Source organism: Littorina saxatilis, linkage group LG13 (assembly GCF_037325665.1).
Source record: "Littorina saxatilis isolate snail1 linkage group LG13, US_GU_Lsax_2.0, whole genome shotgun sequence".
Taxonomy (NCBI): domain Eukaryota; kingdom Metazoa; phylum Mollusca; class Gastropoda; order Littorinimorpha; family Littorinidae; genus Littorina; species Littorina saxatilis.
This window is the reverse complement of record NC_090257.1, coordinates 39,362,154-39,389,545: the sequence shown is the minus strand read 5'-3', so window position 1 is coordinate 39,389,545 and position 27,392 is coordinate 39,362,154. Positions and strand designations below refer to the sequence as shown.

The 27,392-nt window shown below is 41.6% G+C and overlaps 1 protein-coding gene and 1 long non-coding RNA gene across 3 annotated transcripts in view; one reads left to right on the top strand and one right to left on the bottom strand.

Annotated features, from left to right (window-relative positions):
* The window catches only part of LOC138945701 (integrator complex subunit 6-like), a 38,590-nt gene that overhangs the window by 9,592 nt on the left and 1,606 nt on the right, over positions 1-27,392 (top strand). Inside the window, exons 4-20 of one of the 2 annotated variants that reach the window (XM_070317190.1) lie at positions 643-732; positions 1,186-1,372; positions 7,686-7,814; positions 8,649-8,687; positions 9,556-9,782; positions 10,535-10,687; positions 11,236-11,368; positions 11,732-11,826; positions 13,155-13,265; positions 15,309-15,388; positions 16,822-16,974; positions 19,300-19,403; positions 19,957-20,096; positions 20,861-20,972; positions 21,232-21,348; positions 23,311-23,739; positions 27,345-27,392. The exon at positions 27,345-27,392 is cut by the window's right edge and continues 1,606 nt beyond it. In XM_070317190.1, the coding sequence (XP_070173291.1) occupies positions 643-732; positions 1,186-1,372; positions 7,686-7,814; positions 8,649-8,687; positions 9,556-9,782; positions 10,535-10,687; positions 11,236-11,368; positions 11,732-11,826; positions 13,155-13,265; positions 15,309-15,388; positions 16,822-16,974; positions 19,300-19,403; positions 19,957-20,096; positions 20,861-20,972; positions 21,232-21,348; positions 23,311-23,739; positions 27,345-27,392 (2,347 nt within the window). The remainder of the gene's footprint in view (positions 1-642; positions 733-1,185; positions 1,373-7,685; positions 7,815-8,648; positions 8,688-9,555; positions 9,783-10,534; positions 10,688-11,235; positions 11,369-11,731; positions 11,827-13,154; positions 13,266-15,308; positions 15,389-16,821; positions 16,975-19,299; positions 19,404-19,956; positions 20,097-20,860; positions 20,973-21,231; positions 21,349-23,310; positions 23,740-27,344) is intronic. The other variant, XM_070317191.1, reaches the window with a different exon arrangement.
* Positions 2,410-6,685, bottom strand: LOC138945700 (uncharacterized). Its single transcript, XR_011449089.1, has 2 exons — positions 5,210-6,685; positions 2,410-4,423 (listed from the first exon to the last, which is right to left on the bottom strand). It is a non-coding gene; the product is annotated as an uncharacterized lncRNA (long non-coding RNA).

Here is a 27,392-nt window from a genome sequence, read left to right as displayed (position 1 = left end):
TACGGCAAAACTCCTTGATAAAGACCTCCTAAATTTGAGAAAGTCGGGTAAATGGAGGTAAATTTGCCATGGTTGTGAGCAGAAAATGTGACAGGTGTGAAATTAACATGGGGGGGGGGGGGGGGGGGGGATTTGGCTGCAACAGGTTTCAAAGTGCACTGCAGAGAGGGAGAGCTTTATTGATCAACGCTGTTGCTGTGACCATGAGTGCAGACCATACTGTTATAGTGAACGCCTTTTATTTACAGAAAGGCATAATTTTGGCATGATCAGCTGAATTATAGAGGCTTTTACTTTAGCGGCAGTTTGGGGAAGAAAAGATGTGATGTAGATGTTTCAGGGTGGTCAATATTCTAAGTGCAGTTAAAACGCTTTATGAATGAACTTGATCAGCTGATTTTCACCCGGTTACATTGTACAAGAAAAAAAAAACAAGTACCACAAGAACAAGAGCTTTTCTTTGTATTTGAAACTGACATCAAATTAACTTTTAAAGACCAAAATGACAGACAAGCTGATAAATATAATATATACAGTTCTACATGTATAATAATGATCTAAAGCTAGCTGGACCAAGGTAGACAACTTTTCTATTTCCTGTTGATTGCCTCCCTTTAGTAAACTCCAGTGTGTGTTTTGCAGGGTCGGTGTCCATTTTACCTGGAGTCGGCACTGATCATTGTGATAACTGACGGCGGTTCTCTTACATCTCACACTGGTGTACATCAAGAGGTGAGCATTGGAAGCTTTTTTTCCAGTAGCATGTAATTGTAATGTTTTTAGAAGCAGATAGAGTGGAATATTGAGAGAGAATGTGTCGGTGCGTGCTTTACTTTGGCTTTGCCAAGTTGTCTGTTTGAATTTTAACAAAAGTGCTGTGATATACATGTACTTTTTCTTAAATCGTTGCCTGTTTACCTCTGTCTCTGTCAAATAAGGAAAGGATTCCAACTGTAATCAAGTAAATAAAATCTTTGCAGTTTGACCTTTTTTCCGCTTATTCTAGATTCATTCCTACAAATCAGGTTTTTTTAAAAAAATTTTTTAAGAAATCTGTTATGATCAAAGCAGAAGAGAAATAAGATGCAGAAAGTTCCTTGGAGTTTCTTTAGATTCGAGCTTCAAACTTCAGGGACACCTAAAAATAGTCAAATCCTGTATTCAAAATCTTTTACACTTTTACAGCTGAACCTTCCAATGAACAATGCGGTTCCTGGCACAGAGCTGACCAAAGAGCCGTTCCGCTGGGACCAACGACTGTTCAGCTTGGTCCTGCGTTTGCCCGGCAGCGTCCCGCCTGACGTCACCAACTTCCCCTACATCCCATCCGCCGAGGGAAGCCCCATTGACGTCATGTGTGAGGTCACTGGAGGTCAGCTAATTTATTTATTTTTCCTTTTGATTTCTCTTCTTCTCCTCTTCTTCCTTCGTGGGCTGAAACTCCCATGTTCACTCGTGTTTTTACGTGTATGACCACTTTTACCCCGCCATTTAGGCAGCCATACGTCACTTTTGGGGGTGATTACTTTATTGTCCCATTGGTCAAAACTTCAAGTCGCTTTATCTCAGTGAAAAGCTAGCAGTGAGAAGATTAGGTGTAATCAGCCACCTCCACTTCTGGGAGAATGACCGAGGTCTTTTCCATGAGACAAAGGTGTGGCATGGATACCGTCTCTGAATCCTCTCATAAATTTGACCTGTGTCTGTCCCAGCTACCTGTTCAAGCAAAAGCATAGATTTGCTGTGTTACTTGATCGGGTTCTCAGCTGTGTTAGTAGACGATTTTCTAGGAATACCCCATGTGTCCCCATCTCCTTGAGTGATTTTGCTTCAGAGCGTCTGTATTATAATGTACATATTTGCATAGATAAAAAGGTTATTTTTAACAGGAATTGGATGGAAAACGGCATTATTACAGTCGGTCACTTGATGAGAGCCGATGGGTTTTTGTCATATAACGATTTTAAATTGAAACATCCAAATTTACAACTGAATTTTGTCTTTTTCGAGGGCGTTATGCGCTCAGTTAAGAATTTTCATAAAAGACTAAAGTTAGATGCAGTTTTAAACAATGTTTTTCATATTGGTGATGATGTTGTATGGAAACAAATAGCTAAAGGTGGAGTAAAACATATATATACCCATCTTGTGAAAAATGATGGCAATCTACAGTGCATGGAAAAATGGGCTAATTTATTGAATTTTGATGTAAATGTTGGAAAGGTATTTCTGACAATAAGGCGAACTACACAAGACACATACCTAAGGTGGTTCCAATATAGAATACTACATAGAATTTTTCCCACTCAACGCCTGTTATTTTTGATGAAAATTTCTGACACATCACTCTGTAGCTTCTGTACACAGGAAGAGGAAACCTTAGAACATTTGTTTTGGGAGTGCACAAGAGTTAAGGCCATGTGAGGGCCAAATCGCTATTTTCCATATATGATGATCAGCACTGTTTGTGTCGCTTTTGTTATAATACTGATGGTCTCTGAATTAAGAAACGTTAATGTGTTTGTTTATTGTGTATGTCGTTGCTATAGAAACAGGAAAGTAAACAGCAGCCATATTGGATTTTAGGAACCGTTTTTTCCATATCCAAATGCTCGATTTCTGTCCAATATTTTGCATAAATATAGATTTAGATCATATCTACAGATTTACCATTTATTTTTTCTGTGAGTATTACAGTTATTTAAAAAAATTTTTTTTTATCATAATGTTGAAATTTTGCGTAAAATTTAATATTAAAAAAATCGTAAAGCCAACATTTCTTTTCCGATTCATTATTCAAATGGTAACTCTGTAGATAGTATGTAAAAGTACAAGTATGCAGAATTTCACAGAAATCTAACCAGTAGATTTGAAATCATGTTGTTCCCAAATGTCAAAACATGCAAACTGAGGAAAAGGCAAAAACGCACACAATTTGTTTTGAAACCATTGATAGTTGTAATTAAACTCAAAATACATACATGTATCACCAAATTCCACACTGAGGAATGTTTTTCACACCTTAGAGACACCGTTTAAAAGTTAGGGAAGACATAAAACATAAGTTATTTCAAACATGTGCAGTACACCTGGAAAATTGTTTGTTCCGAGTTACAAACAATGCATACACACACTCCCAATCACAGCATGCACACCACAAAAAGCTCGCTCACTCGCTCACATTCACACACCCACACACACACACAAGCTAGCTCCAAATTACGAAACGTACCCAAGTCATCAATTGCACGCGTACAATAACCACAATATATATGAGAATAATGTTAACCACAATAACAATGACAAGTCGCCTAAAGCGATATAAAAACATTTAGTCAATCGGTATGAAACTTAAATATCAACACCACAAACCAGTCATCACCAAGACTACGAGATACATTTAGATAGTCTCGGCTAACAATACCGAGACGGATCACGCTCGTCTCCGCAAAGCATGAGACCATATATATGTAGTACTTACTAAACCTATTTTCTGTAATTATGAGCACATTGTTAGAGTGAACATGACATTTCTATATATTTTTGAATTCAGGAAAAAATTAGGAATGCAATGCAGTCAAGATTTAATTTGTAACTAAAAATTAGATTTTAATGACAACTTTAACAAGCAAACTCATTAATTTATTTTTAAGATTTTGAGCTGAAATGCAATATTATAGTCCGGACTTCGTCGAAGATTGCTTTACCAAAATTGCAATCAATTTGGTTGAAAAATTAGGGTGATACAGCGCTGCCTCAACTGCCTAAAAAAATCCGGATATGACGTCATCAAAGACATCTTTCCAAAAAATGGAAAAAAACATCTGGGGATATCACACTCAGGAACTCTCATGTTAAGTTTTGTCAAGATTGGTCCAGTAGTTTCCTCGGAATCACTTTATACACACACACATACACCATGACCCTCATCTCGATTCCCCGTCTAAGTTAAAACATTTAGTCAAAACTTAGAACATGCCTGCAGCATATGCAGGGCCACCTTCCAGCTGCATGAACAAGTTCTTCCAGTCTCTCTGACTTGGCTGCCCACACTTTGTCTCTCCTTTTACTTTGCTTGTCTCTCACAGCCTTCAGACTGTTCCGCACCCTCTTGTGCATCCTGGCTGCTCCAAGCCTCTTCATGTGATGTCCAGTCTAGAATCCGAAGAACTGGGCAGAGTTGGCAGCAGCAGCAGGTCCAAAGTTGAACTCTCTAAGAGCTGTACCAAGTCGTTTACTCACATGGTTCGCACACTCTTCCTTGTCAATGTGAATATCCTCACCATAGGGCTTGATGTCGTTGAGCTATGTAAAAGTCTTGGAGTCACCGTCCGACAGTAGTGTTGTGTAGCGAAGCTTGTTGGTGTTCACCGATCGACGCCATATGACACGGGCTGCTTCCACCTCCATCATCCTGATGAGCCTGCAAACAAGAACAAAATAAGAAATGTAATTTGCAAACAGAGTATTTTTTAAGTGTGTGTGTGTGTGTGCGCGCATGTGTTATTCACAGTCATTGTCCAGCTAATACTTCAATTATAATTAATGCGGAAAAAAATGAAATAAACATGGAATTACCAAATTACTGAATATTAAATTTCTAGCAGCAGGTATAGGTGCACTGAACATTGTTAGATTGTAAACGTTAAGCATAATGCATTAATTGATACCATTTGAACGTTTTTAAATACACTTGTATTGTGCCACACATACATGTACTATTTGCCATCCCCTGACCACTATTCTAGCTCCCTCAGTTCTGGGAAGCCCGTTGATTCTGAAGACTTGTGAATCTCTCTTGATGCTGTAGATACAGCTCTCTCTCTCTCTCTCTCTCTCTCTCTCTCTCTCTCTCTCTCTCTCTCTCTCTCTGTCTGTCTATCTATCTGTGTGTGTTTTCTTATTATTTTCATCACACACATGCACTCCCCCATGCCCTGAACTATTCAAGATACAAATTGGATTTTTACGCATGTGTTACAACTTTCATTATTATTATCATAAATTGATGATCTGTCTTTATGACGCTTTTTTTTTTAATCCATCATCCATGCCTTTGGTTTTGGTTTTCAGTTTCACTGGAATGCATGGAAAATAATATCCACTCATCACTATTACATTTACTTGTAATTTGCTATTATTTGAGTAAGTTGCTTAAATTTGAAATAAACTCTATTCAAATATGTCTGTGCAAACAGATATAATTTACCTTTATAGTTCACCTCACACTTGTCTAAGTGGTCCACGAGCCAGGCCGCATACTCCTCTGGCTTTTCCTGAAACAGCTTCTGCCCCGTAGACTCCACACCTGGCAGTAGGTACACATGACATGGGCATCAACACAGAGTCCAGTAAGTAAGTCCACAACACACCCAACTCCAATGTGCGAAGAGTGTCCACGAGTAAGCCAGGCGGCAGGTGCCATCATAGCTCACAATAATGTTCAGGGTGTCGTCGACACCAAGAGTAGTGCCACAGTATCTTGCATGAACTTCTCGAACATATGCAACAGTGTCACTGAACACATGCTTCCGGAATTTCTCCAGTTGTGTGAATAGTTGGCTGGCATGAGTATGACTATGAAAGGTCTTGTGGTGAAGTCCAGCTAAATCCATGTTTTCACAGAAATTTCTGAATGTGGTGGCTCCCAGTCCACAAGCAAGTGAGGAATACACTGCCTGTCTGTTCATGTCGAACACTTTTGTCTTGGCCTTAAATTTTGTCGCAAGATACTGTTCATACACAGGCTCTTCGCACGAAGAACAGTTCACCTGGGCAAATACTGCCAAGCCACTTGTTGGTCTGGAGTCTGTGCAAAGAGACAAGCACTTGTTTTTACACTGTGGACAGCACAGACTTGCAACCATACTGTCTACTTCGGCAAAGTCTACAACACCCCTCTGGGTTTTTACCATGGTTTCAGTAGCAGCAGATGACTTAGTGTCAACTCCACCGGACACAAACCTCTCATACGATTCTTTTTTGAACTCACTTCTTGTCTTCGTGCCGAGAATGTTTTCAGTCGAAGGAATCGACGCGAGCACTAGCAGACGACCCCAAAACCGGCACTAATTCTGCCACGTCAGCCAGCACAGAAGCTGATTGCGCTGATTTCTTCGCCTTCCATTGATTCTTCACTTGATCTGTCCTCTTTTTCGTAGATTTTGGGGCTCCTCTGGTTGTTGATGGCTTGGTGCGAACCATTTTTGCACAGGAGCGTGTACTTTCACTGCTTGTAAACAAGCGCCATTGTTGTACCACGTGACCCCGGTTGAACGAATCAAGATCACATCATACGTCATACTCTCCGTATAAGGAAGTTGGCGTAGATTGACCTACATTGAAAATGTTCCGTTAGAGCCGAAGTAGTCCGGAAAATAACGAAACAACGGTCACATGCAAACAGGGGAGGCTATGTAGCAAGCAACGTCATGCAGTGTTCGCCCTGTCGTCTGCTCAAATTTGCTGATCAAGGTGTTGAAAATCGGCAATAATAAGGCAAGTTCAAGACAAATGAACGCAATCAGGCGAGGGTTGGTGTATTGAATTTATTTTTATTGCACAAAAAAAACATGTATATGCAACATCAACGGCAGAAATTGAAAGAAAAATGACCACAGTTTTCCAAACAGTCAAAATGTCTAAATGCCCAAATCTGCCCAAAAGCTCAAAAATCACCCCCGCACATCCCCTTAAGCTTTTCTGGTCTGATTTCACAGAATGGTTATGTCAAAATTTCACACATTGCAGTAATTTGAATTTGTCAAAAGAGCTAGTCATTTTAGGGTATTTAGACAACTTTCATACGGATGCTGTTTTTGATTTGTTTATTCTCCTTGCCAAACAAAGTATATTTGGAGCCAAATTAAATAAGACAGTCCCAACACTAAATGTTTTTGTGAAAATTGCTAAACAAAGGTTTTTGATCGAAAAGTATAATGCTAGTGTAAATAATTATTATGGTAAATTTGAAAAAGAGTGGTGTTTATATAGACACTTTTTTCATTGATGCTATAGGATAATTGTATTGATTGATTTCGTATGAACATTTTTGAATGTGATACCCCCTGACCCATCTACTCATAACAGGTTATACAATACTTTTATGCCGATAATTAAACCACATGTATACTTGGAGGCTAAATTGTGACCACTGCCCCCACCTACCCCCCTCCCCTCCCCCAACCTCAGTTACAACTCCCCCCCCACAACCTAAGTTCCCCCCCCCCCCCCCCCCCTTCCATATCCCCTGTCTTTTCAACATCCCACCCTACTGTCTATGTCTGCGTCTTGTCTAGGTATGTACGTGTGTATGCGCTTTGTTGACAAACTCGGTGTATGATGTATGCTATGCTGTGTTTATGTGTATATAAAGGAAATAAAATGTAAAAAAAAAAATTAAAAAAATTAAAAAAAAAGAAATACCTCCATCAGGTTTGTATAGGTTGTGTAAGAGTGAATACCGTTGCCAAAATCTCTGACAAACATTGGAAGGGCCAATCACAAGTGTGCTCCTCCACAACCCATACACAACCGACAGAGTTATGTTCGGAATTCGACAATTTCAGGCATGCACTGTGATAGGTAAGTCATTTTCTTTCTTTGGAATTTGATAACATACGAACAGATTTAGTGAATTAAAACAGTATACAGTTTGTGACCTAGCAGCCTTGGATATTTTGCAGGTCGATCATACGCAGTGTACAGCCAGAAGATGATCAATGGAGCGTTGGAGTCACTGGTGCAGAAAGTTCACAGTGGAGTGGTCGTCAACCTTGAGAAGTTTGGTCCTGATCCCCCTCCTGTGGCTGAAGGTAAATACTGCAAAGACTGTCCTTAATTCAGCCCAAAGTGGACTTCGCCCAGACTTTGCCAAGTCTTTTTTTTTACTAAGGCCAAAAAAAAAATAGGTCTGTTTACGGTAACCCGACCGACCCTATTTTTTTCGCGCGACCCTAGACTTTTTTTTGGCATTTGGGGGGAAAAAAAGAAAAGAAAAAAAAATCTTTTTTTGTTTTTTTTTGCAAAATAACGTAAAAATATGGTTTTTTGGAGGAGAGAAAAAAAAAAAAAATCCCGACCTACCGACCCTATTTTTTTGGCCTATGTTACCGTAAACAGACCTTTTTTTTTTTGGCCTAAAAACTCAGTGCTTAAGCTCCGTGCGGCCAGCTTGGCAAAGTTTACTTCGCGTAGTCAACCTTGCCCAGTTAAAAATGTCAGGCTTAAATGAAAGAAATCAGGAATGTTTGAATTTAAACATGATTTCTTTTTTAAAATTTTTGTTTTTATCTAAGATGCCTTTTTTGTGTGATTTAAAATGGACATGTTTATTTTTACTTGCAACGCATCCCAAGAAAGAGAGATAATAAGCCTTGAGAACGATAGGCATCGTATCCATGCAGGTTTTTCTTTCTTCCTTGTTTTAAAAGTTTTATCCCTGTAACTGTAAATGTGTATGCATTTGGTCTTTCCCAAAATGTCACGCTTGTTTTTCTCCTTTTAGTTTCGTGTTTGGTGTCTTTTTCATCTTTGTCATCTCCTTTTGTCGTTCTTCTGCCTCTTCTTCTCCTCTACCTCCATCTTTTTCTCATCCTCCGATTTGTCATTCGAGACCAAGACAGTTATTTTCTATTTTAACTTTGCAGGAAAGACAGAAAATGGGGATGCTAACGGCAATGCCAAAGGTGAACTGTTTTTCTCGTGTTAATCTTTCTGCCTTGCTCTCGTCTGCAAGTGTAACCCTCATGTCACAGAGATGTTGCTAGGGTCTATTTTTTCCCGGCAAATTTGCTGAAATTACCATACAAAGTAGACTAAAAACCTGTCTATAGCAACAAGCCATTGGGGCAAACCTGAAATGGTTGTTTTAGACAGGTAGTCACTATGGAAAGGGGACTTATATGGCAATAACAAAACTTGTTTGGTATTTTTCGGGGTGGTTGTAATTGGCAGGTAGTTGTTATAGACAAGTGGTCGTCAAGACAGGTTTGACTGCATCAGCAATTTTTGTTTAAAGTCTTTGGTAACACCTCACTCCTGTTGTGAAAAAAGGTAGGTAATTCTGAGAAAATGATGGCAAAGTTTTCAGCGATTTTGAAGTAAGTTTTGCCGACACCAGACAACACCCCTGTGACGTGTTTGTTTTGTTCCTGTTTTCCTCAGCTGTTGCTTCTGTGCGAGTCTGAGAGGAGAGGTGAAATGGGGCTGGCGAGATGATGGGAATGAGTGTCTTGGTGCAGTGTCTGACCACCGGTCAAGCAGCTGTTCTCTGTGTGCATAGAACATTGAAGTAGAGACTCATGCTAACAAACAACAGGGTTCTTCTTCCCGTTTTCTCTTCAAATTCAAGTGACAGGAAGCAAAAACATACACGTTCAAGCTTTTCCAAATGCACACAGGAACGGCAGCTGGCAACGGGTACCACAGTTAAGCTTAAGATCTCCCCCAAATGCATTCAAAACCCCATAAATGTTCCCTCACAATGAAGTCTTGAAATCGGCCACCTGCCCACAACGACCGCTCGATTAAAAAAAAAATGTTGTTCCCTCACAGAAAACCAAGACGTGAACAGGCCGGTGTTGGAGCTGAACGGACTGGACGACAAGAAGCCCATCATGCCCATCTCACAGCTGCAGCAACAGCAGCCGCAGAACAACACCACCAGCTGGCAAACTTGTCGACGCCTCATCTACGTCCCGCGCTCGGCCGCTAAGGGACAGTTCAACGGCCACTGGCCCATCCCTGAGGGCTTCTGGCCTGATGTCCAGAGTCCACAACTGGTGAGTGGGTCTCAGGTGTAAAACGGTATTCTGCTTTTTGTAATGAGGTTGACAAAATTTTGCAATGTACGTGAGACCTGATATAAAAAGAGGGTGGAGGATATTTTGATTATAGGTTTTCTGAAAGGTAAATTTGTCAATCAATCAATCAATATGAGGCTTATATCGCGCGTATTCCGTGGGTACAGTTCTAAGCGCAGGGATTTATTTTTATTTTTGTATTTTTGTATTTTATGCAATTTATATCGCGCACATATTCAAGGCGCAGGGATCTATTTATGCCGTGTGAGATGGAATTGATTTTACACAATACATCACGCAGATCGCAGCCATTTCGGCGCATATCCTACTTTTCACGGCCTATTATTCCAAGTCACACGGGTATTTTGGTGGTCATTTTTATCTATGCCTATACAATTTTGCCAGGAAAGACCCTTTTGTCAATCGTGGGATCTTTAACGTGCACACCCCAATGTAGTGTACACGAAGGGACCTCGGTTTTTCGTCTCATCCGAAAGACTAGCACTTGAACCCACCACCTAGGTTAGGAAAGGGGGGAGAAAATTGCTAATGCCCTGACCCAGGGTCGAACTCGCAACCTCTCGCTTCCGAGTGCAAGTGCGTTACCACTCGGCCACCGAGTCCATGTATGAATTTCCGGCTTATCGTGGGAGCAGTCATCAAAAAAATGTCAGTATTTTCTTTGTATTACTCAACACAGCTTTTACATCTGCAATCTTTATTCTGCACAGCCTGCCAGATCAGCCCACCCTGTAGTGCGCTTTTCCTGTATACCGTGCGACCCCATGGTGATTGAAAACATTCCCTTCGACAAGTACGAGCTGGAGCCCTCACCGCTGACACAGTTCATCTTGGAGAGACGACAGCCCAACGTCTGCTGGCAGGTGAGCGCATACTTTGGACTTCTGTGTTTGTGTTTGTGGCCAAGTCTACTTCATGAAGCTCACTGCAAGAAGCGTGGGCAAACACTCGCATCTGCCCCCACCCCCCCCCCCCCCCAAAAATGTGTGTGTTACTGGAAAATTGTTTTATTTCAAGGCCTTTTGATTGACATTGAGGGGTGTTGACATTTAGGGGTGTTGACATTGAGGGGTGTTGACATTGAGGGGTGTTGACATTGAGGGGTGTTGACATTGAGGGGTGTTGACATTGAGGGGTGTTGACATTGAGGGATGTTGACATTGAGGGATGTGAAACTGCCCACCTTTTTGTCTGCATCAATTTTTCTAAAACCATTTGTCGACTTGAACAGGATTATTTTGTGTTGCCTGCTGCAGTTCTGTCATTATCTCATACAGTCTTGTTGATAACAATGCGCAGACATGTGCTAATTTTAAATCTCAACCAAAAAAAACCCAACATTTGCTGAACAGTTAAGAACTAAAAATGTTATCTGTCAAATAGTTTTACATCTGCATTTTTTTTGCTGCAGACGTTTGTGGCGAGCAGTGCAAGATTCAGCGATCAGTCTCATCCGTTCGGCTACCTCAAGCCCAGCAGCACTCTGACTTCTGTCAACCTGTTTGTCATGCCCTACAACTACCCTGTGCTTCTGCCTCTCCTGGGTCAGTGTGTGTGTGTGTGTGTGTGTGTGTGTGTGTGTGTCCATGAGATAGTAACAATGTGTGTGTGTTTGTGTGCATGTGCATCCATAAGAGAGAGTCTGTGTCACTGTGTGTTTGTGTGTGTGCATGAGCATCCATGAGAGAGAGACAATGTGTGTGTGTGTATCTTTGAGAGAGAGAGATAGTGTGTGCGTGGGTAGGTTCATTCTTCATCCTCTGCAGATTACGCGAGTTGCCTCCCCCCTTTATATGAACGCCTTTGTATTCAAGTTCTTGCGTGTCATCACATGCGTGTTTTGGGTATGAATGCATAAATATGCTTTTGTTCCTTGATGTGTCATTGCATTTCCCTTTCCATTACAGATGAATTGTTCAAAGTGCACAAGTTGAAACCCAACCAGCAGTGGCGGGAAAGGTTTGACAAGTACCTGAAATCCATGCCTGGATACTATGCAGGGGTAGGTCATTCCAAGTTAATGTTTTTTTGGGGTTTTTTGGGTTTTTTTAACCTCAGTTGCATGCAGGCTGCTTCAACCCTGAGTTGTTTTGCCTTTGTTTCTTTAAAAAAAAAAATTGTTTCTTGTTTGTTGGTGAGGCTAATGGTTAAATATTACTATTCTGATAGAAGGGTGGGGGAATTTGGGAGTTGTGATTGGATAGTCTCACACAGCCCTATTTCCGCAATTATTCCATATTTCCTATTTATTTATTTTGTTTAGCTGTTTGAGTGATGTTTTTATTCGCATACCTGTGGAAGTGAATCTTAAAAACATTCCATGTCTTAGCCTGTTGGAAGTTGGGTATTTCTTGTTTGTGGTGGGATTGTGATTGTATTTTTACAGACATTGTCTAGAGAAACTGTTGGTTCAAACAAATCAATGTTGTAAGAAACAGTGATATGATGGAACTTTAGCATGTTGCAAGAGTGTGTGTGTGTGTGTGTGTGTGTGTGTGAAGGGATACATTTTGCTGAGTGTATGTAACAAACTAACGTGTGTGCGCTCAGTATTTGTGTCTAACTGTTCATCCCCCTCCTCTCTCTCTATTACTCTCTCTCTCTCTCTCTCTCTCTCTCTCTCTCTCTCTCTCTCTCTCTCTCTCTCTCTCTCTCTCTCTCTCTTTGTGTGTGTGTATGGTTTTTTTATTCTATGGTTTTTTGAGTCACTTGAGAAAAAGTGACTCTATGTAATCGGTCAGTGTTAGTCTGTCCGGCCGGCCGGATTAACGTTGGACTTTTCTCGGAAACTATCAAAGCGATCGGGCTCATATTTTGTTTAGTCGTGACCTCCAATGACCTCTACACTTTAACGATGGTTTCGTTGACCTTTGACCTTTTTCAAGGTCACAGGTCAGCGTCAAAGGAAAAATTAGACATTTTATATCTTTGACAAAGTTCATCGGATGTGATTGAAACTTTGTAGGATTATTCTTTACATCAAAGTATTTACATCTGTAGCCTTTTACGAACGTTATCAGAAAAACAAGGGAGATAACTAGCCTTTTCTGTTCGGCAACACACAACTTAAGGTTGGGCTTTTCTCGGAAACTATAAAAGTGACCGGGCTCAAATTTTATGTGAACGTGACTCATTGTGTTGTGAATAGCAATTTCTTCCTGTCCATCTGATGCCTCATATAATATTCAGAACTGCGAAAGTGACTCGATCGAGCGTTTGCTCTTCTTGTTTTACTGCTGATGATTAAGTGGCCTCAAAATTAAGCAGACATTGAACAAAATGCTTGTCAAAGATACGCCAGCTTGATTAGATTTGTAAACTTTGTTTCAGCCGTTGCGGAGGGTGCTGGCGAGGGTAGGGGTGCCCACCCTTGTACCTGAGAACTACGACACCTGTCTGAGCTACTCCGTCATCACCTACCTCAAGAAACTGAAAAACCAGGTTGGTTAAAGGCCACAGTAAGCCTCCCGTACACCATCACAGATACTGTCAGGCTTTTACACACAGTACAAAGTAAGCCTCCCGTACACCATCACAGATACTGTCAGGCTTTTACACACAGTAAGCCTCCCGTACACCATCACAGATACTGTCAGGCTTTTACACACAGTACAAACACCCTTTCATTTACACACTCACCGCTTTTGAACATCCTAGGTGCCCTCCGTAAAGAGCGAGCAATTTTCAAAGAATTTATTTTTGCGTGGTTTATCTTACCCCTGAGCCATCGCGAACCCGTGTGATCCAGTTTCCTTTTTTCACAATGTAGTCGTCAGTTTGTGATTTTAATGGGACTCGCTGTAAGCTCATCTGCAATAGCATGTTATTGTGTACCTCTGAATCTAAACGCAACAAACGGCTGCGATTCACACGAACTAGAGCGATGACAGTTGACTGTTCAGAGGAATGGACGCTAGGCAGAACCGTCATCTGCTACGAGAAAGACGGTTTGCGTGACACGTTTCCGGGCTTTTCTTTTTTCAAACTTTCAAAACTTCAAATTGTACTGATCTTGTCTTGATGAAAAAAGAATTCTTTTATGATTTAAGAATGTTTGTGTAACAAGCTGTCAATTTATTATCTAGATTTTAAAAGTTAGTTCTAGCGCCAAAACGAGGCGCCTGATTTGCTGATCAGAGGGTCCACAAAAATAAATTCTTTGAAAATTGCTCGCTCTTTACGTAGGGCACCTAGGATGTTCTCAAGCGGTGAGTGTTTAAATGAAAGGGTGTTTGTACTGTGTGTAAAAGCCTGACAATATATGTGATGGTTTACGGGAGGCTTACTGTGCCTTTAAGGTTCTTATTGTAAAGGGCCTGGAGCCAATTGCTGGGACTCGCACAATAGAAAAGTTATTAGGCATGGAAATATTCCGCCGAAAGGCAAATTTCTGTTGTTACGCCGAAAAAACACAAGTGTCCGCCGAAAATATAAATGGGGGAGGCAAAACTGGTTCTAAAAACTGAATTTAATGGCAAACTTGGAGCTCAGATGACACCAGATTGCACCATTTGGGTTCTTTGGAGACAAAAATTCCCTGGGGGCATGCCCCCGGACCCCCCTAGTAGGGCTAGGCGCTTCCAATCGTCGACTTTGCTATAACTTACAAAATTTCAGCCTTTTTTTAACTTTTTTCAATTCCCATGCCTGGTTATTTATTGACTCACATGCGAAGCAAAAGTCAGTCTATGTACTCACCCGAGTCGTCCGTCCGTCCGTCCGTCCGTCCGTCCGTCCGTCCGGACGTCCGTCCGTCCGGAAAACTTTAACGTTGGATATTTCTTGGACACTATTCAGTCTATCAGTACCAAATTTGGCAAGATGGTGTATGATGACAAGGCCCCAAAAAACATACATAGCATCTTGACCTTGCTTCAAGGTCAAGGTCGCAGGGGCCATAAATGTTGCCTAAAAAACAGCTATTTTTCACATTTTTCCCATTTTCTCTGAAGTTTTTGAGATTCAATACCTCACCTATATATGATATATAGGGCAAAGTAAGCCCCATCTTTTGATACCAGTTTGGTTTACCTTGCTTCAAGGTCAAGGTCACAGGAGCTCTTCAAAGTTGGATTGTATACATATTTTGAAGTGACCTTGACCCTGAACTATGGAAGATAACTGTTTCAAACTTAAAAATTATGTGGGGCACATGTTATGCTTTCATCATGAGACACATTTGGTCACATATGATCAAGGTCAAGGTCACTTTGACCCTTATGAAATGTGACCAAAATAAGGTAGTGAACCACTAAAAGTGACCATATCTCATGGTAGAAAGAGCCAATAAGCACCATTGTACTTCCTATGTCTTGAATTAACAGCTTTGTGTTGCATGACCTTGGATGACCTTGACCTTGGGTCACATGTATTTTGGTAGGAAAAATGTGTAAAGCATGTGAGTCGTATGGGCTTTGCCCTTCTTGTTGTTATTATTATTAGTGCCAGCAAAGTGACGCTCAATGTTGAACACGTGTGTTGCAGGCCAAAGTGGAGATGGACAGGATGAACGCGTCTGTGGGACAGAAACCACCGCCCCACGAAGGAATCACTGTGGACTCCAGGTCAGTTCAAAGCAGTGCCCTCCGCAGGGAAAATGTCCATATCCTGATACAGTGGAACCCCCCTTTTATGACCTCAAAAAATCTGAGAAAATCAGGTCTTTAAAAGGAGGGAGTCTTAAAATGGGGGATCTCAAGGGCGGGGATGTAGGTCAGTCAGGGCGGGATGTAGCTCAGTCAGGGCGGGGATGTAGCTCAGTCAGGGCGGGGATGTAGCTCAGTCAGGGCGGGGATGTAGCTCAGTCAGGGCGGGGATGTAGCTCAGTCAGGGCGGGGATGTAGCTCAGTCAGGGCGGGGATGTAGCTCAGTCAGGGCGGGGATGTAGCTCAGTCGGTAGCGCGCTGGATTTGTATCCAGTTGGCCGCTGTCAGCGTGAGTTCGTCCCCACGTTCGGCGAGAGATTTATTTCTCAGTCAACTTTGTGTGCAGACTCTCCTCGGTGTCCAAACACCCCCGTGTGTACACGCAAGCACAAGACCAAGTGCGCACGAAAAAGATCCTGTAATCCATGTCAGAGTTCGGTGGGTTATAGAAACACGAAAATACCCAGCATGCTTCCTCCGAAAACGGTGTATGGCTGCCTAAATGGCGGGGTAAAAAACGGTCAGACACGTAAAATTCCACTCGTGCAAAAAACACGAGTGTATGTGGGAGTTTCAGCCCACGAACGCAGAAGAAGAAAAGAAGAATTGGGGGGTCTTATAAGGGTCCTCTGTATCCTGCTTGAGATCAGACAAATCTCTCTTTTTTTCCTCTCAAAAGTTGGAAGTGATCAAGAAGTTTTTTGTCTTGTTTGAGATACAACAAAATCAATAGCAAAAAAGGCACTAAAAGGTCTGCAGGTAAGTTGACCTGGAAAAATTCTCCACCCTTGAACCCACCTGGCGCGGCTGAGATTTGAACATTCAAATGTTTGCATCGACCATTGTCTTCTTATTAGACCGTACAAGCGTCTTATCCATTGGACCATTGCGTCAGTCATGATAGACAAATAATAATAAGACTAGGCCTAAAAAAAAAAATAGGTGTGGTTACGGTAACCCGACCTACCCTATTTTTAGGGGCCGACCCTATAACTTTTTATTACATTTGTCAAAAAAAAACCACACACACAAGAAAACGAGTGCAGAAAACGCAATGAAAGCGAAAGCGCCCGAGTCGCACACTTATTTCCCTGTCAAGTAGGTTTAATTTGTACACATTAGAAAAAAAAGTTAAAACAAAAAAAGTGATTGCCTACCTTCCTACCCTATTTTTTTGGGGCTATGTTACCGTAACCACACCTATTTTTTTTTTGTGGCCCTATCAACCGTTCACAATACCCACAAAATGTAAGCTTTTTTTTATTTTATTTTTTTAGCTTAGGTAAGCATTGTCTCTCTGATCTCAGCATGGCGAGAGTCCATTTTACCACTTTCTCTTGCTGTGTGAACAGGACGAAAACGTCAGTGTTACAGCGACGAGATTTCTCCCAGCTGCTGGCAAGCATAGGGGGAAACATGTCCATCCTGAAGCAGGAGCTGACAGCCGACTATTCCAAGTTCCACATCGCCGTCCCAGACCCTACTGTCAAACCACAACATTACAGGTGAGAGAGAGGGATGGATGGATGGATGGTTTAATTGCATAACCAGTGGTTTCGTTTTTACAATATTAAAAAAGAAAATTTCACAAAAAGTACATTTGACAAAATCAAGCAAACGTCAAGCTCATACGAGAGAGAGAGAGAATAGAATTGCAAATTTATTTGTTTTTTACAAGATTTCTATAAAGTAAGCGTGCGGAAAAAAAGACCAATAGACTATTTGTCAACAACATAAACTGAGATAAATTGAAACGATGTGTTGAGGGGTGTCCACCAGAAGGTCTATATGTCAGATGATACAGGCAGGCACAGGTAATTAATTTATATCAACAGCTGGGTGTTAAATTTCACCAGTTCTGTTGAAATTCGATATTTTTCTTGTGAAATTGACAGTATTATCTTGAACTCTTTATTTTGTAGAATACGTCATAGACTGCTAGGGCTACACAGTTGTCAATAGAGAAAAGAGAGAGATAGTGATTTGTACATGAGTTGTTCTTCAGTACTGGTGACAGAAAGGGGAAAAAGTGGTCAAAATTCAAATCTCTAGTTTTGTTTTTGAAATATTGCTTTTCATAAAGCAGAAATACTGTAGTATCTGTTGTACATAAGAAAAAATCACTGGTTCACATGGTTCCTACATAATCTAACTTTTAAAGCTGGTTCTTGTGTGTCTGTGTGTAGGCTATGTTTGTATGATGACGATAGGACCCGAAACGGCTGCACGGACTGAGACAGGAATTGCAGAGAATGTTCTTTGCCACTCGAGTCGTGTCATAGGGTACTTTTGGAATAGCAAATTTGAAAGGATTCTTCAAAAAACGGCGGAAAACATTATATACCCTGTGAGCTATCGAGGATCCTCCCCGTCTGGGCTGTCAAAACATGGTCTTGTTAAAAGACGTTTCCAAATGACGGGGAGATACACTCGAAGCACATTTAGCGAAGTTATGTTGCCAAATCATCAAAGATCAACATTTTACTACACGGATTGATGCACACAGTTGAATTAGATGTGACTTTCACACGACCGAAGACTACTTACTAGCAGACTAGCAGACGACAAGATCTAAATATTTAGATCAGTGAGAGCAATCCGTTGAAGAACAGTTACTCTGCTTATTTGTCTTCAGTTAAGCTTATTTCCCCTGCCATAAGTTTCCTTGCAGATCTGCAGTCGCGTAGTGAAATGAACTAGTGTCATCGGAAGATTCTTCTCAGTCAATGATCAAAGCACAGTAAGTTCTATGCTGACAAAAGTCACTTTCGGACAATACGACGATTGACTTAATTTATGAGCCCAAGGGTAACAATATCGACAAGAATGTACGCATTTGACATTAAATGAAACATTCATAGACAGTTTTCAACTCACCAGATCTGCCAAAGAGCCGTCATTCGTGAAAAAAACGATGATTTTAATCAGACAGGTATCGGAAACAAGTCTTGGTCACCTGCGTTATTCCTTCCGAGGCGACGTGACGGCGCCACATTTGTTTGTTTATGGCTGTTTATCGCGAAACAACACAGTTGAAATTTGTGTATAAAATACCACAAATGTGTGGTGAATCAGTTCGTCATCTGCATTTCGATGGTAATTCAGTCAGATTGGAGTTACTTTGAATCGAAGGCGAGGGTAACCTGCGTTATTTGTGTGACGGCGTGAACAAATTTGATTGCAATATTTTATACAGAAAGTAAATTTCAATGATTCTGGCTCAGACTTGTAGATCTGTTATGCAGTGTTTTGGTAGTGTATCTGCTTTTCTGCTATGAAGCTCATTTGGAGTGATACGCTGATCGAAGTGGGGTACCCTATGTGGGACATCAGCCGTATGCAGATTACGCCTCACAACACTCTCGCATTTCACAAAGACAACAATAATTTGCAACATTTCAAGAACTGCATCAGTTTTATTAGATACTATTTCAACAAAAACAGCACAAACACGACTATTATCAACAACACAGAACGGGAGGTAAGTCTTCAAAGACGCACCAAGTGTGCGTTCCCATTTCTGGACGCCATTTTTGCTAGCATTTTCACAGTAAATCTTAATATTTCCATATCTATTGAATGATTTTGGTATTTTCTGTGATTGTGCCGATTCTCCTATCTCTCTGGCACGTACTGGGTGCTTTGTGACCAGTTTCTCCCCTAGACTGTATTGAAAAAATGCGTCCGTGTGAGCTGACCCCCACTTGTGACCAGTAGCAAAGAACAACTCATATGCGAGACAGAGTGAGAGTGTGCATAAACACATGTCTTGCTTCAGCCATACCATTATCATTAACAAACATATAAACCCACCTTTTGTTTATTTTTAGAAATGCATACGACATCCCTCGTAAGAACCTGCTGGACCAGGTATCGAGGATGAGGAAAAACCTGTTGCAGACGTCGCACACAGCAATCACGTTGATGGAGCAAGGTCAGTTGGCTGGACATGGCTTGATTGAATGCATGCTTTTTCAGCCATCATTTTTGTTTGAGAGAGAGTCAGATGAGTTTGTATATATAAAAAATTCTACATTGCAAGGTAAACTTTTATATATTTTTGAGACTTGATTTATATCTAGGAGGCAGGTAAGGTTTGCACACAAGTGGATTGCAGCCTTCAAGGTGGTTTTCTTGTGATTTACTTAAGTTTATTGAGCTTAGTAGTTTGTATTATTCAAACACACATAATTCAGCTGCCTGGGATTTGCGTCTATGACATGTTCATTCAATGTAATTTTAAGAAAAACGTTTTATTCTTTCTTTCTTATTTTTCTCTCTCTCTCTCTCTCTCTCTCTCTCTCTCTCTCTCTCTCTCTCTCTCTCTCTCTCTCTCTCTCTCTCTCTCTCTCTCTCTCTCTCTCTCTCTCTTTCTTTCTTTCTTTCTTTCTTTCTTTCTTTCTTTCTTTTTTCCTTTCTATTGATTGATTGATACTGAAGTGAGCAATTGCACACAACATAAACTCTACCTTAATGTGGTCTTCCAGAGGAGCGACACAGTGTTCCGGTTCAACAGATGGGCAACTATCAGGAGCAGTTGAAGAAGCAGCCACCACCGTTACGACCCATCGACAACCAGCCAGCACGCCTTCACATGTTCGGCAACCCTTTCAAGGTCAACAAACAGGTACAGGACTTCCTCTGCTTCTTCTGCGTTCATGGGCTGAAACTCCCATGTACACTCGTGTTTTCTTTAGCACGAGTGGGATTTTATGTGTATAATCGTTTTTACCCCGCCATTATGGCAACCATATGCCGCTTTCGGGGGAATCAGGACATATTCTGTGTCCCTTTTGTTAAAAGTACCATCCTTCTCATGTGAGCGATCACTCAAAGGTGTATTCCTTCTTGTGTAAGGCCAACAAAAACAAAAAGTCTGTTTACGGTTACATAGGCAAAAAAAATAGGGTCGGTAGGTCGGGAATTTTTTTATTTATTGTTTTTTTTTAAATTTTTCCCAAAAAACATTTTTAAGTTATTTTGCCCAAAAACAAAGGTGTTTTTTTTTCCCAAATGCCCCCCAAAAAAGTCTAGGGTCGCGCGAAAAAATAGGGTTGATCGGGATACCGTAAACAGACTTTTTTTGTTTGTTTGGCCTAAGCAATTTCTATCTCCACCTCAGATCTGCCCAGAGTTTGACATGGGATGAGGCCATCCCTCCACTTAAGCACATACTCAAAATCAACAGCCTCACCATGGAAACCTGTGCAGTGTGAGGATTTTGTGATGAATTGATTTTGCACATTGACACTGGTGTCAGTTATGGAATTAGGGGTGGGGATGTAGCTCAGTTGGTAGCGCACTGGTTTTGTATCCAGTTGGCCGCTGTCAGCGTGAGTTTACAAGCAAGCTGCGGCAAGTAAGTGAAACGTGTATACATTCTTTGTCCAGAACATGATGATAGACGAGGCAGAAGACGCTTTCTTGAACGGAGGGAACCAGTCACCGAAGCGCAGAACAGAAGCGCCAGCCTCCCCAGGGCCTGGTCGCAAGCGGAAACCTGGTAAGTATCTTTTGGGGGCTTTCTTTTATTATTATTTGTTCATACAGCTGTTAAAACTTTGTGAAAATTAGAAACAACTTCTTTAGTTTTAAAGTTTACTAGTTTTACAATTGTTTTGACTACTAAAGTACTAGAAATTGTGTGATTGAAGCATTGACAAAGGTCAAAATGTGATGGTTAACATATCATTGAAAGTATTGAGGTTTTGTGTGAGGAAGTGTGTGTTGTATCCAAACAATGTTGTATGTGTGGTGTACAGGGCCGCTGCCACGAGACGTTCCCTACAGAATCCTGGCTTCACCGCGTCCCTCTCCGCCAGCCTCGCCCGCGCGATCAGTCTCTGATGAGGACCTCTCCTATATGTCCCTGTCAGAAGGTACGCTGTTTCTGCTGCTCTGTGTGCAGATATTGTGTGGCTTTGTGTGCAGATATTGTGTGGCTTTGTGTGCAGATATTGTGTGGCTCTGTGTGCAGATATTGTGTGGCTTTGTGTGCAGATATTGTGTGGCTTTGTGATACAGTGCAAACCTAAACAAGTCGCGTAAGGCGAAATTACTACATTTAGTCAAGCTGTGGAACTCACAGAATGAAACTGAACGTAGTCCGCCGCTAGTGTAAAAGGCAGCGAAAGTGACGAGCCTGTTTGGCGCGGTAGCGATTGCGCTGTGCTTTACTGTACCTCTCTTCGTTTTAACTTTCTGAGCGTGTTTTTAATCCAAACATATCATATCTATATGTTTTTGGAATCAGGAACCGACAAGGAATAAGATGAAATAGTTTTTAAAACGATTTAGAAAATTTAATTTTGATCATAATTTTTATATTTTTAATTTTCAGAGCTTGTTTTTAATCCAAATATAACATATGTATATGTTTTTGGAATCAGAAAATGACGAAGAATAAGATGAAATTGTTTTTGGATCGTTTAATAAAAAAATAATTTTAATTAGAAGTTTCCGATTTTTAATGACCAAACTCACTCATTAGTTTTTAAGCCACCAAGCTGAAATGCAATACCAAACCCCGGCCTTCGTCGAAGATTGCTTTGCCAAAATTTCAATCAATTTAATTGAAAAATGAGGGTGTGACAGTGCCGCCTCAACTTTTACAAAAAGCCGGATATGACGTCATCAAAGGTATTTATCGAAAAAATGAAAAAAAACATCCGGGGATATCATACCCAGGAACTCTCATGTCAAATTTCATAAAGATCGGCCCAGTAGTTTAGTCTGAATCGCTCTACATACACACAGACAACACACACACACACACACACACACACACATACACCACGACCCTCGTCTCGATTCCCCCCTCTATGTTAACACATTTAGTCAAAACTTGACTAAATGTAAAAAAAAACCAGGTTTTGAAAAGGGGGGGGGGGGGGGGGGTCTTGAATTGAAAGGGGGTTCCACTGTGGTGAGGTTTGAGGGAAATAAACGGAAATAAGAAAGAGTGGGTTTATTTGCTTGTTTCTAGGCTTCTGGTGGTGGTGGTTGTTGTTGTTGTTGTTGTTGTTGTTGTTGTTGTTGGTTTGTTTGTTGTTGTTTGGTTGGTTTGTTTGTTGTTGTTGGTTTGTTTGTTGTTGTTGAGGTTGTTGTTGGTTATTGTTGTTGTTGTTGTTGGTTATTGTTGTTGTTAAGGTTGTTGTTGGTTTGTTTGTTGTTTTCTTCTCTTTTTTTTCTTCTTTTTTTTTTTGGTGGTGGGGGGGGGGGGGGGGGTGGACAAGGATGTGGGCATGGAGGAGTATCATTTATGGCATAGGAAGTAGAAACTAGCAAGGATCAGCCTGTTTATTTCAGCCAAGCTGTGTGGATGGTTTGATTTTGGTAAGGCATGCAAGTGAAGTTTTATGTGAGAAGGCAGGCAGAAACAACAGATTTTCAGCAGTAATTGATGTGCTGTTAGTCTCTACCTCATGACCAGGTTGTGATTAGCCAAGTTTGTGAAAAATTGGAATGGATGTTCTTCGGTTTTAAAAGTCCTTTTTTCTTATCAAGAACAATGGATTTTAGGAGGAATTTTTCTTTGACATTTAGTCTTTGTTAAGTCACGTCAGTTTTTCTTCTTCTGCGTTCATGGGCTGAAATTCCCATGTACACAAGTTTTTGCTCGAGTGGGTTTTTATGTGTATGACCGTTTTTACTCCACCATTTAATAATGATAATAATAATAATACGAGAATTTATAACGTGCACATATCTCACCTCAAGGCAGTCATACGCCGCTTTTGAGGGAACATTAGTTTGGGGACTCAAGTTTTGAACTGCAGTGCAGTTAACTATCTTGTTTTATAATTAATTTTATCGGTATGCTTTCTCCCCCGGTGCACCAGACGAGAGTCGGTTAGCCATTGTGATAGACGAAGACATGGACACCGACTCCACGGCAGCTAACTCCAGCAACAGTGACGCAGAATCGCCCCCTTCGTCACCATCGTCATCACCACCCAACCCTCCCCTCTACGCACCTGTCATCAGCAGCAAAGTCCCCTCCCCCTCAAACCACGTCACCAACCACAAACACAACGCCGTCAAAGCAAACAGCAGCAGCAACAACAGTGACAAAGACGTTCTGGACATTTACCATAACTCCGTGGCCGTGTACGAACCAAAGGCAGTGGGTCAGAGGCCCGGCAGCAGCAGCAGCAGTGTCTACAGCAATGACGTCGGCAACCTCCGATCGGTCAACAATAAGGATGTGTGGAATTTCAACCATGACTTACGGGTCAAAGTGGGCAAGGAGGTCAAGAAACCGGGTCGAGGTGAGCGTTTTAGTGATCGTGTTCCTTAACCTGTTTTTTGTAAACGAGCGATTAGTGCTGAGTCTGGAGAGAAACCAGTCTCTCAGTTTCAGGTTAAACCTGTAAAGTGGCCAAATGTCAGTGCTATCCCTGATGTTGGTAAGGTAGTTGATTTTGTTGTGAACAAGCAATTTGTTCTGAGCCTGGCTGCATCGGGAACCAGTCTCTCAGTTTAAGCATAAGAACAATGGTTACCGCGCATGAGAGCGATAAAACAAAAGACAAAAGCTACTGTTCTTGCGTGTGAACGAAGAATACGGAACAAATAAGAGGAACGTTTCAACCCTTGGGTCTTCTTCAGGCATAAGACAAAGCAGAAAAAAGAAGACAGAAAGAAGAACCACAGATGTTATGTAACAATTCACCAACATCACAAACGGAAAACTCAGTTTCAGGTTAAAACCTGTAGTAAAGTGGCCACATTTTCAGTGCTTTCCTTGGTGTTTGTAGTTGGTAAGGCATTTGATTCCACGCAATACAGTGGAAACTGGATTTTTCATTTTAAGACCCTGCTTTCTCAGATGTTTCTGTTTCTTCTTCTGCGTTTGTGGGCTGAAACTCCCACGTACACTCGTGTTTTTGCATGAGTGGAATTTTACGTGTATGACCGTTTTTACCCCGCCATTTAGGCAGCCATACGCCGCTTTCGGAGGAAGCATGCTGGGTATTTTCGTGTTTCTATAATCCACCGAACTCTGACATGAATTACAGGATCTTTTCCGTGCGCACTTGGTCTTGTGCTTGCGTGTACACACGAAGGAGGATAAGCCACTAGCAGGTCTGCACATAAGTTGACCTGGGAGATCGGAAAAATCTCCACACTTAACCCACCAGGCGGCCGCAGCCGGGATTCGAACCCTCGACCTTCCGATTAAGAGGCCGACGTCTTACCACCCCGCCACAGCGCCCGTCTAGATGTTTCTGTTAATAATGTGTATAAATCTGCCTTCAGCAGACCTGGGAACCCATACGATTTCGCCGTATTTTGTACGCATGATTGTCTAGAATACGATCAGTACGTTCAGTGGGAAAAAAATACGAGAAAAATTCCAAGACTTCTTTTCTTCACAAGCGCATCCCAAAGCCAATCCGTTATTTTGACACGTGATTACATTTTTTGTCAGAAAACATTGAAAGAAGCATTTGTTTTAAATGTATTTGTGAACTTAATTAACGGTGCGACGGACGCGTGTGAAGTATGTTTGAATCATGGAGTACGCTCACTTTTCTGGAAATACACCAAGTTTGTTTGAGAATACTCCAAGTGCAAAACAGGGGTTCCCAGGTCTGCTTCAGTTTAGATCTCTCTCTCTCTTTTGAGACTTGATTAGTCAGATTTTTAGCAGGTGTAAAAGGGGGTTGTCACTGTTGCGTATCTTTTCAGTTGAGAAATATTAACTAGATCTAGGGTGAAAATAAAGGATGGCAGAGATTTACCTTTACAACTGATATTTTGATACTGAGGACTCAGAGAACGATTAAATCAAAGAGATTTGTTATTGCTGACTTTTTGAAAGACAGGGCATATGTTTATGACTGTCTAGGCAACAAAAGCAGTGAGGCTAATTTGCAGTTCAACTTCATAGTTTTGGAATTGTATGTGTCTGGAGTGTTCCATGTGAGTTGATAACCTGGTGAAGTTATGGAATTGCACCTGGTGACCTGGTGAAGTTATGGCATTGCACCTATCCTGAGTGTTCTTTGTGAGCTGATTTATGGGGGAAGTTACAGAATAGACAAATTCCGGAAATAACTCTTGTCGTGTTTGTATGGGTTGTGAAAGAGTGAGTACCCTTGCTTTTGCTCGGACAAATATTGACATGTGGTTCCTGTACACGTGTTTGAGACACACCCTCTCGCTAGTTTGTTTGTTTGTTTGTTCGTTCATGGGCTGAAACTTTCACGGCTTTTACGTGTATGACCGTTTTTACCCCGCCATTTACAGGTCTGCCTACCCTCCAAGTGAAGCTTCAGGGACAAAGTTCTGTTGAAGATTAAAATAAGTCGATTTTGCGCGAAGCGCAACAGTCGAGGTTGCGCGAAGCGCAAGCGAGCTGGCTAGGGGAGTCCGGGGGCATGCCCCCCCGGAAATTGTTTTTGGCCAAAAGGACACAATTGGTGCAATCTGGTGTCATTTTACCCTAACATTGCCTTCAAATCATCTTGCCAAACTTGAACATTGTCACTGTAAATGTCACTGAAAAAATGAAATTCAAACTTACAATATTTACATTTTGTACAAGGTTTGGTGGTGTCACTGCATTCATTTGGAGCTGGCCTGAAGGGACCTGTAATAGGCACTCTTCATGTCTTTGAGCTCCTTGTTGGTGTAAACTCTATCCAGAGCTTCACCGGGTCTCGACTTGGCGACAACAAGTGCTTCGAGAGTGTCTTTTGCCATGCTGCCTCTAAAATCTGTCTTGTTCTTGCGGACCACCGAGAAAATCCTCTCGCAGTGATTTTACTAGTATTGGTGTTTGCCTTTTCGCGTGTTTCTTTATTCTTGATGTGATTCGGGCCTGTCGTCGAATGTCATCAATGCCGCCAGATTTACAGCCGAATTCACTAACACAAATCGTGCACAAAACCTTCGTTTCGACACTTCCTGGCTTGATACACGGGTATGTCTCCGTATATTTCTCGATGTATTTCTGCAGACGCTTCATTTTTTTCGCAGGGTCATTATCGGTTTCACACACAGCGAGATTTTCTTTCCTTTTTGACGCCATCTTTTCTTCGACCTTTTCTTCTTGCAAGAAGTTGAGGTGCATGCATATTAGCTACAAAAAGCTGCTCGGCAATAGTCGGAACCCGCCTACGTCATTTCTCAGCTGTGACTTCGGCAATTTCCGGAAGTCATTCACCAGGCAATCTCTCTCGCTCACCCTGTTGTGAGCGTGTTTGGAATTTTTTTGAGTTTCCGGGACGCATTTCGAACATCCGTATTTTCCGGAACACTTGATAAAATTTATTGATTTCCGGGACAAATACGGAAATTCCGTAACGGTAGGCAGACCTGCATTTAGGCAGCCATACGCCGCTTTCGGAGGAAGCATGCTGGGTATGTTCGTGTTTCTATAACCCACCGAACTCTGACATGGATTACAGGATCTTTTTCGTGCGCACTTGGTCTTGTGCTTGCGTGTACACACGGGGGTGTTCGGACACCGAGGAGAGTCTGCACACAAAGTTGACTCTGAGAAATAAATCTCTCGCCGAACGTGGGGACGAACTCACGCTGACAGCGGCCAACTGGATACAAATCCAGCGCGCTGCCTACTGAGCTACATCCCCGCCCGGCCCCTCGCTAGTGACTGCTCTGTAATGTCAAGTGGGAAAGTTTCCCCACATGACATTATTTCCCACGTGAAATTATAGGCCAGTCACTAGCAAGGGGGTGTGTCTCAAACACGTGTACAGTACATGAACCGCATGTCAATATTTGTCGGAGCAAAAGCAAGGGTACTCACTCTTTCACAACCCATTCAAACTATTTCCAAAAATGATCTATTGTACCTGTCCTCAGTATGTGTGTAAGCTGATAACCTGGTGTTTTTCTGTCACAGATTTTGGCTTGCTGTTCAAACTGCTGTCGGCAGTTCAAGGTTCCCAGG